Here is a 13,262-nt window from a genome sequence, read left to right on the forward strand (position 1 = left end):
GTGTGTGTGTGTGTGTGTGTGTGTGTGTGTGTGTGTGTGTGTGTGTGTGTGTGTGTGTGTGTGTGTTGTGTGTGTGTGTGTGTGTGTGTGTGTGTGAGTGTGTGTGTGTGGCAAGTATGGGGACACAGCATTAGAATGAGGGTATTTATGGCACATTGTCGGGCACTGCAGCACAGTGACTGCGTGAACCATTCACATCCACACACACTGACTATGTCACATCAGCACTCTTGGTCTCCCCCCCCCCAGAGCCTCCTCCTTTTTCCCTCCCTTTTTTCTCCTCCTTGTATGCATACCACTCTATTACTCTATCCACTGCATCTGCTGTAGCAGGTACCCGGGGAGAAACTCTGCTGCTGCTCGCCCATGCGATCAGCCTGATGTGTGCAGTGCCCTATTCCAGCGGAGAAAAAGCTTGTGGTGACAGCCTCGGAGACAGACTGATTACAGCATTCCATCAATCCCCTCTCATGGTCCGTTCCTTTGCAATTGGAAGCTGACAGAAGCCCACTTTTTCCATTTTTACCTTACCTCTGTTTTTCCGGTCTTTCCAACATGTAGTGGCCTTCTTTTTTTTCTGTTGGTCCCCTTACCCTGCTTGCTTGAGTGTTGTGTTGACAAGCTGACACAAACCCCTGTGATTTTCACACCAGGATGCAGGGAGCAGGAGAAAGGGGGCAGGGGATACAAGGTGGAGGAGAGGAAGAGATGGGGATGGAAAGTGCAAGGGGAGAGACTGGCAGGAGATGACAGCTGACACGGAAAAAAAGTGGAGCGATGGCAGAAAGAGCCATGTAGAAAGCAAATCAACAATTAGTAACACCTTACATAACTCTCAAAGGGGGCCTGCTAGGCATTGATTTCAGGGATCACGGATCACTGACTGTAGACATTTGAGTGATCACAGAGGAATGAGAGGATGGATTTTGTATTGTAGAGGAATGGTAGAGAATGCCCAGGGTGGGGGGGCATCAGCTGAGGGGGGAGGGGTTTGGGTGGATGAGCGGGTCCACTCTCTAAAAAAAGGGTCCATGTCTGAGCCAATATGTTCACAATGGAATAACGGCTGAAAGGAAAGGCTAGGAGGATTAAACTCGGGCAAAACAGCTCTTAAAAAGCTGTTAGACTGCAATTTGGGCACAAAAAACACAGAATGGGAAAAAGATAGTGAGAATCGGTGGGTGGGAGTGCAGCTGGAATGCATATGGGAGAGAAAGGATTGAATGGAGGCCGGGACACATGAAGGTATGAGAGAAGAGACCATCTGCAGAGCCACAAGCTGAGGCTGTTTGCAATGGTCCAAGTACAAAAAACAAAAAGGAGGTTCATCACACAAGCAGTGCATGTGTTGGGTGCCACGCTGCAACGAGTTGGTGGGTGGTATCTGTTGTTAGTCCCTCTTCAAGCTCTCAGAAGTTCTGTAGGAGTCGTGGTAATGAGCTTAGTTGCCAGATCAAACATGAGATGGGTGCAGGGTCCCCTTTGGGACATACTCTTGGGTTCAGCTACCTCAGCACAACTATCTGTTTGCACACACACACACACACACACACACACACACACACACACACACACACACACACACACACACACACACACACACACACACACACACACACACACACACACACACACACACACACACACACACACACACACACACACACACACACACACACACAGGAAGGGAAAGACAAAAGAGCCTGACTCAAAACAAAGGGATAATAATTCCATACAGAGAGAAATGGAGCTTGCATTTTCTAGCCCGATTTAGAAGCCTTATCTAGACAAGGCACAATGGATGGCATTTGGGGAAAGGGGTTGTTTATTCCAAGCTTGACACTTTTCTGCCAATTGCCTTGTTTTGTACTGGGGGTTTTCTGGGGGTCTGTTCTTTCCTCCTCATTTTCTCCTCTCAGCCACTTATTGTGGAGAACTCACACCAGCTTGGCGCAGGATTCTGGCTCTACCACAGGGTCAAAAACGCGATATCAGGGCTCTATTTTTTTTACATTTTGAATTATTTCTGCAAAGAGCAAATTGTCCAGTCAAGTTGAGAGCACTTATATTTATAGACCCCACAGGACTGGAGGTTGCACTCTTTGCACTAGATGGGAACGGGGACATGGAATAAAATCAGGACTAAAATAGGGACTCTCTGCAAACGCAGCGCGGAGCCTCTTAAGAGTGAATGAACATGTGCAGTTGAGTGTCATTGTAACAACGCAGGGAAATGGACAGAGTGCACCGCCGGAGCCATTACAAACAAGAAACTCTGAAGTTATTTTATATATTTTTTTATTCCTGACGTTTTGAATTCTGATTTATAGCCATGGTGTCTTTTTTTTGGGCAGATTATCAAAATAGCATAAAACATTATGACCGTGGCTATTTGGTACTAAATGCAATGTACTGTGTGTGTTAGATCCCAAATGTATCAAAAGGTCATCTGCAGTGCAATTATCTTCCTCAGTCTTTAACATCATGGCCGGCACACCACACACACACACACACACACACACACACACACACACACACACACACACACACACACACACACACACACACACACACACACACACACACACACACCCCCCCCCCCCCCCCCCCCCCCCCCACACACACACACACACACACACACACACACACACACACACACACACACACACACACACACACACACAGACACACTTCCATATCCAATCTAATTCTATCAAGGCAGATGTCCAGTGGTGGACGGATCATTGCTGACATCTGTCCATCTCTTCCTGATCCTTCCTGATGTGGATGTATCTCTATCAGCTCAGATGAGGGGGAGAGAGAGTGCAGGCAGCATCGGGGCAAGGCAAAGCTCTTAAATAGGTTGCGTCCAAGTCTGAGAGGCTGTTTTGCACTTAAGTCCGACCATGTGACAGCAAAGTCACTGTGTCAAAGTAACTGCTAAATGTGCCCTCCGGTGCCTGACAAGTCGCTTTCCATATTAACACTGCCCCACCCTCCACTCATTCACACATTCAGATGCTTACACCCACATGTACACAGAAATAGCACAACTTAAGACACAAACACACGCGCGCATGCACACACACACACACACACACACACACACACACACACACACACACACACACACTGAGCTCACACAGGCGGGCAGAAATGAACACACACACACAAACTTAGCCCCATGTGCATCCAGCAGCGTGAAATGATATTCCATTTTGAGAAATCCGGATTAAAATGTATCAGGCCAAATGTGTTTTGACCTTGTTACTGGGGGATGGAAAAGTGCTCATACACACATAGACACAGCGAAGGTAAGAAACCAAGTAAATGTTGATGTAATTTGTCGTGATGAGAACTTGGAAATCCAAATTGTGGCTGCCTTTAAAGTAACATTAAGCACACCGCATGTGGTACAATTAATCTATGCCGCACATATTTACCTGCGTAAGAACGACATGGTAAATAACTCACATCTACCGAAGGAATGTGGGATTTCAAGGGGATTCATATCTTTCTTTTCAAATGCGATTCAGTTGCAGCCAACAGACTCCCTATTTTAAGTATAGAGAAAACACTAAAAGTGATGGCGTTGTGGTGTTTGTGTACATCAGCACACCAAGAACGAGCCTCCTCACACCCACAGCTACTTCTTCTGCCCGCCTCTCCTCCATGGTTCCTTTGTCTGGTTCTGTTCCTCCCTCTCTCCCCGTCAGAAATGTATTCATGTAATTAAGCTGCTAATACACCGTCAACGAATTGTCTAATTCAGCAAGGAGGAATTAAAGGAATCTGGCATGAGTCATTAGCCAGTCGAGATGTTCTGTTGAGCATTTTCAATAAGGGATCTGGAGAGCAATGAATCACTCATGTGGTGTGAAGACATTCGCTACAGCACATACTCTGCACTCTATATTTGTACGCCTGCAATTGTATGCCTGTGCGCGTGACGTTAATTGCCATATGTGAGCATGAGAAATTGTATGTGGGTGAGGTAAAGAGAAACAATTCAGTGCATGTAATCCATCCAAACAATAAACCAATGCGGAGAATTATTACCCATTGTAAACATTTAGATACTCTGGGCAAGATAGTTAATTGCAATCAATGTTTGTACTGTTGCAAATACAAAGAGTAAAATCCCTAACCTGCTATGCAAGGGGAGGCATATAAAAACGCTCATCAGAGCACAATGTTAGGGACAGGCAGGCAGACTGTGAAAACAGAATTGTTTAAGGTATGATGGGAAAATGCCAGCCTTCGCTAAACGCCTAATAGCCTGAGCTAGAAGACGTTTCACTTCTCATTGACGCTCTCAAATTGGCCTCTTTTGATCCACAGTGCGTGACACATAAACAGCTACCTGTTTGCACCCACAGCTCAATAGGCTTTCCAGGCACTTTGGTAGCAGGGAGACATTATTTGAGGACTAACATGCATTGTTCTCTGTTATGTTTTCCCTGTTTAGCTATCTATTATCATCTCTTTTGGCCCAGATGGAGAATCAGAAAGAGTGGGCGCATGTGAAAATTGTTTTTTGAGGCGGTTGTTGAAAACCACAGCGGTTGTGTAATCCATGGAGAACTCACGTTCCTGATGAACTCACTGTTTGGCGGCTTTAATTGTGCTGTTGGGTAACAGAGACAGAGGGTGCAAAGGGAGAGGGGGGGGCGAGGGGCAGGGTTCAGTCCATGGTGCACCCCGAGATGAAGTGGATAATTGAGTGCAGAATAAACACTGCCAACAACCTCGGAAGCCCCCCTTTCAAAAAGAAAGAAAAAAACTTGAGAGAATAGAGCAAGAAATAGGGGGGGAGAGAAAAGGGGTGAGGGAGAGAGAAAATCCCAGCTACCCTCTGGGGGGAAAAGCTGCTATTGAAAAGCTATTAAACTTGCATTTAGCAGGATTGATTGGAAATGAAGAGGCCTATTAAAAGAGAGGGACAAGGGGACAATAGTGCGTCTCTGGCCGCCGTATGTTGCCCTCCTTTCAGCAGCTTTCTTTGCTTGGGGAGGGGGAGGAGCCCTGTCTGTTTAAGCGCTCCCACCAAGAGAAGCAGTTCAGGGGGGGCTTAGCACTGCCTGAATAGAACCCTCTTTATCTCCCTCCGTCCCCCTTCCCTTCCATTCTCTTCTGAGCAACAAAGAAAGAGAGAAGGAAAATGAGGGATTTTTTTTTTTTTAGTCTTCTTCCCGACTCAAACAGACACCCCACTTAGATAACCAACCAACTGCCTCTCCCTCTCCTCCTACCTTCCCCTACGGATTAGTTACCTCTGGAGTCTTTCCATCTTCCCCTGCCAGTAGGGTTTGTAATACTCAATCTTTAGCATAGTGGCACAAACAGTTGGAGCCGTGGATCCGTATTCACGCAGCGTTTCTGTATGCGTGTCGAGGCAGGCCAGCCAATCCAGTGAGACCGTGTGCCGTGGTTAAACACAGCAGCAGAACGGCGGCAGGTGTCTCCACTGACTTTCAGCAGGCTCAAACGAATGGTTCCCCTGGGAACTTTAATGGAGTTTTGATTGTTTAACATCCATTTTTACAAAAAGCACACTGAAAGAGTGGCAGATTTGTCCCCTCAGAAATGTGTTTGCTTCATGTCAGCGAGCATATAACCATATGGTCTCGAGAAGAAGTTAAATAACTTATGAAGCGCATCTGACTCTTCCTCTTAGAAGCCAAATTTATAGAGAAAATAAATAATATTTTCACACATGTCGGTCTTGTCTTTTCTCTCAGCAAGTACCATGAAAACAAGAGTGAGCAGACTAGTTCATGGCAGTCTGCCCTTTTTCATTTTCACACCACTTACAATGCGAGTTTTATTTTTCTCATACTACATCTTTGCTGGCACTGCAGAAGTGTACTCATGTTCTTGTAAAATGCCTATGTACCAATTCACTTACTAGCTATTTGGTGATCTTCTCTATGAAATGTTCAATTACCAATCATGAAAATAATATTTCTAAAATACTTTTTATTAACATCTCTATGATTTTCTTTCTGTTTTTACAGCAGCCACCCAAGCAGCCTACTTCTCTCAGCAGCCCCAGGACCAGGTGGTTGTATCCGGCCAGTCGGTGACTTTACCCTGTGTTATCGTGGGTTATCGGGGAATGGTACAATGGACCAAAGATGGTCTGGCACTAGGTGGAGAGAGAGACCTACCAGGTATTATCACTGACCTCTTATTTCTCCCTCTCCTTTCTCACCCGCTTTCTGTGTATTTATTGCTCTCTCTGTCTCTGTCTGTCTTGCCACGATCAATGCCAGGTCTCATTAGAAACCAAGTCCGTCTGTGTCGACCGCTGGAGTTTTACGCAAATTAATGTTTAGAGAACAATGTACTGCAGACAGGTCGGCTAACAGCTGCACACACCGAACTTTAATTTGTTGTTTAGCATTTTAAGGGTCTCGTAGGAAGGTAGATAATCAATTGGCTTTTGTCACACGCTGACATTTAAATGTGTGGCTGACTACAGAGAAGGTGGAGAGGCTTCCTCTTGACCTTAGCCACCCCATCTTTATTGTGTCTGTCTTTAAAGGACAGGCTCCTCATGCAGCAGCCTTCTCACGTGTTGCATTCCCAGCCTCACGCCGCTCTACAGTATAACACAGCGGCTCAATGCCTGGCTCAGTGAGGTGCTGCTTGCTTTCATATGTGTCTTAAAGAGCCATGCCACATTTCTCTTGCCTTTGTTCAGCACACAAGTCTGTTCATTTTTATGGTCCTTTCATAATGTGTTTGTTGTTGTTGTGTGGTTTTGTTTGTCTCTGACTCTATTCTCTGTGCTGGCTTCACGCAGGCTGGACGCGCTATTCCTTAATGGGCGACCCGCTATCAGGCGAGCACAGCTTGATGATCGATTCGGTAGACTTGGCGGATGACGCAGTGTATGAGTGTCAGGCTACGCAGGCGGGACTGCGCTCCCACCGAGCCAAGCTCACTGTACTAGGTAAGATACACAGCTCATGCATGATCCTCACAGCAGGCCCTCGTGCCAAGGCCTACAGGCTGGCAGCGCTTGGGAACAATCAGGGGAGTGTCTTCATCACAAAACACAGAAACATGTAGGCTAAATATGTACTTGTGTATAATGTACAATACCCAAAAATATATTCACATTTAAAAACACAACTTAACATACACTATACTCATGTTAAAAAACTCCTTCCTTTTCTAAACAACTTCTCTATCACCATTAAAGATAAGCCCGCTGTACATTTTGTTTCCTGGTTTAAATCATGTCCTGATAGTATAATTCAAACCGAGCCACGCTCAGCCGAGAGATTTATCTAGAAAAAAGGAAACCCCTCTGCTCTCAGTAGCGATAATCAAGACTGTGGACGTCTAGGATAATGTGATTGCTGCAGTCACAAATGACTTGCGTAGCCGCTTGAAAGTCAGGGTCTGCACAGTTAGCACATTTTACAGTGAGCCACAACATTTGTCAACCGCAAGGCGGTTTTACATTAACATGATGTGAGTGATCTACTTCTTCACACAGAAGCTCAGAGGTGGGGGGTGGGGGGCGGGGGATTAAGGGCCGTATCTTATGGGAATTGGAATCGGCAAAGCACTGCTGGCATCTGGTGGCATGCAAAGGAACATCACTCCATTCATGTTTCCCGTGAATTGTCCATACAGTATACACCTACACACAAGAACCATACGAAAAGAGGGAAAATAAACATGATGGCACAGCTTATGCTACAACAATGTGCAACACTGAATCTGTATGTCGCCATTAAGGTGTGTATTCAAAGTTCTCAAGGGGGACGTGGGCAAAGCTTGGGTTGCCATGGAAAGGCAAGGAGATTGTGATCAAAAGTGGTACATTTCAACTAAATGATGAGATTTAGAGTTCACCTGTGTTTATTAGCCCACCTTCCTGGGTCTAGAGTAACTGTCGGCACAAAGCACAGCTCTGACCACATGCCCACACACAGCCGTACACGACCCATGTGGAGGCAGTAACAGAAGTTGATGAAACTTCCACTTTTACATTTAATGCACTCTGAAAAACCAAGGCTGCTGGATCATGAACAATATATGCATTTCATAAATATATAAAAAGGAAATCAAGTGCATCGGTCAGGAACCTGAGGTTTATGTTTATGCTTGCACATAAGAGTGTTAAATAGAGAAGGTGGTTTTTCTATGCACGTGCCAATATGTGTGTGTGTGTGCAAATCAATGTGGCCAGATGAGACCAAAGCAACCCTGCACAGTCAAAGGAGTCAACGGCAGGAGTGCAGTCAGGGGAATCGGCATGGAAATTAAAATCACCTAGCATTCGGATTCCATTAGTGTCCGTGCCGCGGCAGCGGAAGGACCTCTGACAATTCAGATACACACAGTGAAATTGGTTCGGTGGAGGGAGCGAGAAAGGCCAGCACAAACCCCATGTTTACGCCTTCTCATATTGGTTGGGGAGATAGACGCCTTCATCAGGGGTGGCACGCTTGGCTTGCCAGTGATGCGTGCGAAACCATGCAAATAAATGAACAAATAAGCAATTCTGTTGAAACATCACTCTGCAACAGTCAGAGCAAATAGAGTAAAAATGCTAGTCCCAAGAAAGGAAATAAATATGGTTGAGTCTGTTTTTCTACGAAATGACAACTGTTCTCTGCCATCTCTCCTATCTGAAACTACACCTTGTTAAACAGACACATGGCCATAAGATGATATTGTTTGCCTCTTTTGCTGTTGCGAAGTATTGATGCTGTGCTAAGAGCAACAGCAACTCAATAACAGTATGACTTCTTTGTGGTTCTGCGCTGGCCTGGAGCTGTAATGAGTTTTTTTGTTTTGAGTGGTATGTTTGTTTTTCTTTACAGTTCCTCCTGCAGACCCTGTGGTGGAGGGCGGCCCTGTTGTACGTCTTAAGGCCCACACACCACACAATCTCACCTGCAGAGCCTCAGGAGCCAAACCTGCTGCCGAGATCACCTGGTACAGAGATGGAGAGGTCATGGAGACGGCAATTTATTCCAAGGTACAGTGAGAACACATACATGCCCAGCATTATCATTCAATCACTAACAACCACACAGTATTACAACACATATCAGCAGGCAGAAATACATGCAAAGCTTCTCAAAACAGAAGTATTTTTCTCACAGTTTTTTTGTTTCTATCACCACCCTTCTCTCACACAATTTGTTCGCTCACTCTCTGCAGTCCCCCTCCCATTTTCACTCATGCCTGACCCAACCTCCCACCCCACCTCCTCCTCCTCCCCCCTCCCTCCCTCCCTCCCTCCCTCCCTTACCCCCTTTGCTCGCTAATGCAGCGACACTACAGCATAACTGGAGCATGCCAAAGCTCAGACAGGCATGAGTGTTTCATACAGTAGAGTTTCTGCAGAGAAGAAATCCCCCACAACAATGCAGAAACACAATGGGGATGCGCCGGAGCGTGAGCCAGCCACGGCTGGGAAAGTGTCACATTTTTCATGCTCTCTGACCACGCTAAACGACGCTAAACGCCACATTTAAGGAGGCGAGAGCCTGGAGTGAGAAAGGAGGGAAAGAGATTGGAGGAGGGAGGGAGGGAGGGAGGGAGGGAGGGAGGGAGGAAAAGAAGAAAAAAAAGATATATATAGTGTTAAATAGTGAGATAGCTTTATGAAAAACAGCATTTCTAACATTAAATGTGACTGGGGGCAGAGAAAGCGTAGTCCTAGTGAGGGGTGGTGACAGGCAGGGAGGTGATTTGATCTAGCATAAGAGTGCATTTTGTGTCTCTGGCTGAGGAATGAAAGCTGGCGTCCATTGATTTGAGAGTCCAGGGAAATGACTAAGCTCGCACTCTTCCTAAGATGTGTGACACCCAAAAAAAAAGACACACAGGCACCTTGGCCATCACAGTTTGTTTGTGTGGTGTGTTTGTGTGTGTGTGTGTGTGTGTGTGTGTGTGTGTGTGTGTGTGTGTGTGTGTGTGTGTGTGTGTGTGTGTGTGTGTGTGTGTGTGTGTGTGTGTGTGTGTATTTGTGTGGGTGCGTGTGTGTGTGAGGAAGAGAGGGAGATAGCGGTGAGTCATATCCTCAGAATCTACACCTTTCCTCACTTAGGAGTATTGATTTCGGTGAGCAGTAAATAGATTTTAAAAGATGATGACAAACAAGGAGCGCTGACGGGGAACACTCTCAGAAATGTGGGAACAGCACAATATCCCCCGCTGCACCATAAAATATATGATTTAACTGCCATGCCAAAGAACGGGACGGCAATTCCAACGCCTTACCCCTGAAAATATAAGACCTGCAGTGTCATAGAGATATTCCTGAAGTAGTGTGATCACGAATAGCAAGCGACTTGCTTTTGCAGCTGATGTTAAGTTCTACTCAATTGTAAGAGTCTTTCTTTAAAAAGGCACAGAATGTTAACTGTTGCTCCGGCATCCATATAACAGTGTTTGTGTAACTCTACAGACAATGATGGAGGATGGAAAGAAGGAGTCAGCTGTCAGCATGCTCCCAATTGTCCCTGAGGACAGTGATTCTGGGCGCACCTACACCTGCAGGGTCCTTAACCCAGCTGCTCCCGCTGGAAGACAGACATCCATCACTATCAATGTCCAGCGTGAGTGTCCCGGCAACAGCAAACACCAACATATTTGTGAATGCCGTGTGCAGCGATCAGTAAAGCACATTTAATTCTGTCGCAGTATTAAAAGGTGAACGGTGCCAACACGATGGCTGAATCCAATTTGTGTCAGTAACATGAAGGTTTTTCCATCCAACAGACCCTCCTTCAGTGACTCTATCAGTGCAGCCGCAGACTGTGACCGAGGGAGCCAAGGTCCTCTTCATCTGCTCTGCTTCAGCCAATCCTGAAATCACCGGATACAGGTATCCATCCTGCATTTCTTCCCTCTTGTGCTGCCGCCATACATGCAGAGCCAGCAGTCTTAAGATGATGATGCTGCACAATCGCACCATATTTCAAGGCATTATTTGCTGCCAACCAGAGTAAAAATGTCATCCAAAGAAAGCAGCACAATGTGTGGTAGATTCATTGGGTAGAATGTGCTGCTTGATTGACAGCGTTTAATTATGATTGACACAAGCCATGAATCGGCTAATAGCCACTTTGCTACGCATGGCTTAGTATCTTCCCTGAACTAATGCGGCTGTATAATGTGATTATTCATCTGTCCCAGGTGGTCAAAAGGAGGAGTTCCCATCTCTGAAGCAAATGGGGACAGCCTTGAGGTGACGGTGGACTACTCTTACTTCACAGACCCCGTCTCCTGCGAGGTGTCTAACTCTGTGGGCAGCACCAATGTCAGCACGCTGGTCGATGTCCAATGTGAGTTTAATATATACAGTGTGGTGTAATTTCTCGAGGTATATGATTTGTAAAAGCAGTTTTATTATTGATTGTAACTGACTGTTGTTCACCCCAGTTGGCCCCAGACTAATGTCGGAGCCAAAGCCGATGACTGTGGATATGGGGATGGACGCAGCCTTTACTTGTGCTTGGACTGGTAACCCTCCTCTGACCCTGGCCTGGACCAAGCAGGGCTCCAGCGTGGTAAGGCAACAAACACTAGTCGCCACTTTAACTTAACGCTTCAACACCATCCCTCCAGAGAGAGGCATTCACTTAAGGCCTTGAGGCGCGAATCCCTCACACATTTCCCCACAATCCTGAATCCTTAACACCTCCTCTCTCTCCACGCTCCCCGAGGGGCAAAGCCTCTGGCAGGAATCTGTCTGTCCACTGACAGATTCATACTGCATAATCAAGGCACATGTCATAACTCTTATTAACAGATCAATCAATCTGTGGTTCTAGAAGAATGTGACTTAAACTCTTAGAACAGCCTTAGATGTTAAAAAGGGCTGACGTCACTGCACTTCAATATTTCCTAAAAGTCCATTTCCGTAGGTGGAACAAATTGGACATTTCCACCTACGCTTTACGTCATTCTGGTAAGAGTCTTTCATTGGGGACATCCCATAGGAGCGTCTCTCCTGGCGACTAATATAATTCCTGAGGCGATGCTAGAGTAACCACCCTCCCCCCCAAGCAAAGATTGCTGTGGGATGGCGTAAGCGATAGTCATCTCAGAGGGTGAACACTTTCAGGCACTCTGAGTGGAAACGCAGGCATTTTTCTAATCCACCCACTGCCACTGTCCCTCACACAGTAATGGATTAATTGGGTTACTCCATAAGTGAAATAAAAAATTGGAGAGAGTGTGTGTGTGGGGGGGGGGGGGGGGGGGGTGTAGAGAGGAAGGAGGACGGAGTGGGGGTAAATGGATTAATCACAGCTTGATGGAATGACAGGATCAATGAGCTAAAGAGTGAGTGAGTGTAGCAGCTCCAAAGGCTAGGGCCCACTCGCACCATAGTGCTCTCTGTTCTGTCCCCACTGTTTAATTACAACAATCTCCCCAGCAGCACGGTCACTCAGCGATGGCTGGAGTGCTTAATGCTGTGATTAAAGCTGTTCACAATGAAATTAAACTCAAACCACCAGCATTTGTTACAATGGTCAGCCCACCTCTGTGCTGCCTCCACAATGAGTTAGCCACCGATAAAGGTCCAGGTTTTTCTTTTTTTCTGCCTCTTCTCCCCACCACCTCGCTCTTTCTCACTCCTTCTCTCTCCGACACTCTTCTCACTTGTCTCTCTGAATTCCTCACCAGGTCCTCAGTAATGGCAACACCTTGCAGCTGAAGGCTGTTACCCAGGAGGATGCTGGAACATACATCTGCAAGGCCATCGTACCCCGGATAGGAGTAGGAGAGAGAGATGTCACTCTGACCGTTAATGGTGAGTGGCTTTTCGGAGTATCCACCGTGGGTTCTAATGTTTTTTCACTGATGTGATGATTAAATAGCATCACGATTGATATGACAATTTTGCATCGGGCAGTATTTTTATTTTATTTGTATGTTCTGCTCGTTCTTTCTTCCTCACACCAGGCCCACCGATCATCACAGTGGACGCCACGCAGCACGCTGTCAAGCACTCCAAGGGCAAGCTGGAGTGCAGAGTGGAAAGCAGCCCCCCACCTGATAAGATTGTAAGTTATCCCTTGTATTTGTCTTGCGTGTCGTTCACTTGTTCACTTGTTCACTTGCATACTTTGCACCCCCACACCCCCCATAAGAGACATCAGTCGGCGCAGCTTTACCCCTGACCTCACCTTCACACCTTTGCAGCCAACACGTCTCCACTTCACTCGCTAGCCGACACACACACACACACACACACACACACACACACACACACACAC

At 46.4% G+C, this 13,262-nt stretch overlaps 1 protein-coding gene across 2 annotated transcripts in view; it reads left to right on the forward strand.

The window, feature by feature from the left end:
- kirrel3l (kirre like nephrin family adhesion molecule 3, like) overlaps positions 1-13,262 on the forward strand; it is a 32,750-nt gene that overhangs the window by 14,810 nt on the left and 4,678 nt on the right. For both annotated transcript variants that reach the window (XM_079691348.1, XM_079691349.1), the window contains exons 2-10: positions 6,018-6,173; positions 6,809-6,958; positions 8,847-9,004; positions 10,442-10,592; positions 10,756-10,861; positions 11,173-11,321; positions 11,419-11,546; positions 12,670-12,796; positions 12,949-13,049. In XM_079691348.1, coding sequence (XP_079547474.1) covers positions 6,018-6,173; positions 6,809-6,958; positions 8,847-9,004; positions 10,442-10,592; positions 10,756-10,861; positions 11,173-11,321; positions 11,419-11,546; positions 12,670-12,796; positions 12,949-13,049 — 1,226 coding nt within the window. The remainder of the gene's footprint in view (positions 1-6,017; positions 6,174-6,808; positions 6,959-8,846; positions 9,005-10,441; positions 10,593-10,755; positions 10,862-11,172; positions 11,322-11,418; positions 11,547-12,669; positions 12,797-12,948; positions 13,050-13,262) is intronic.

Source organism: Notothenia rossii (genome assembly GCF_949606895.1).
Source record: "Notothenia rossii genome assembly, chromosome: 7".
NCBI classification, from domain to species: domain Eukaryota; kingdom Metazoa; phylum Chordata; class Actinopteri; order Perciformes; family Nototheniidae; genus Notothenia; species Notothenia rossii.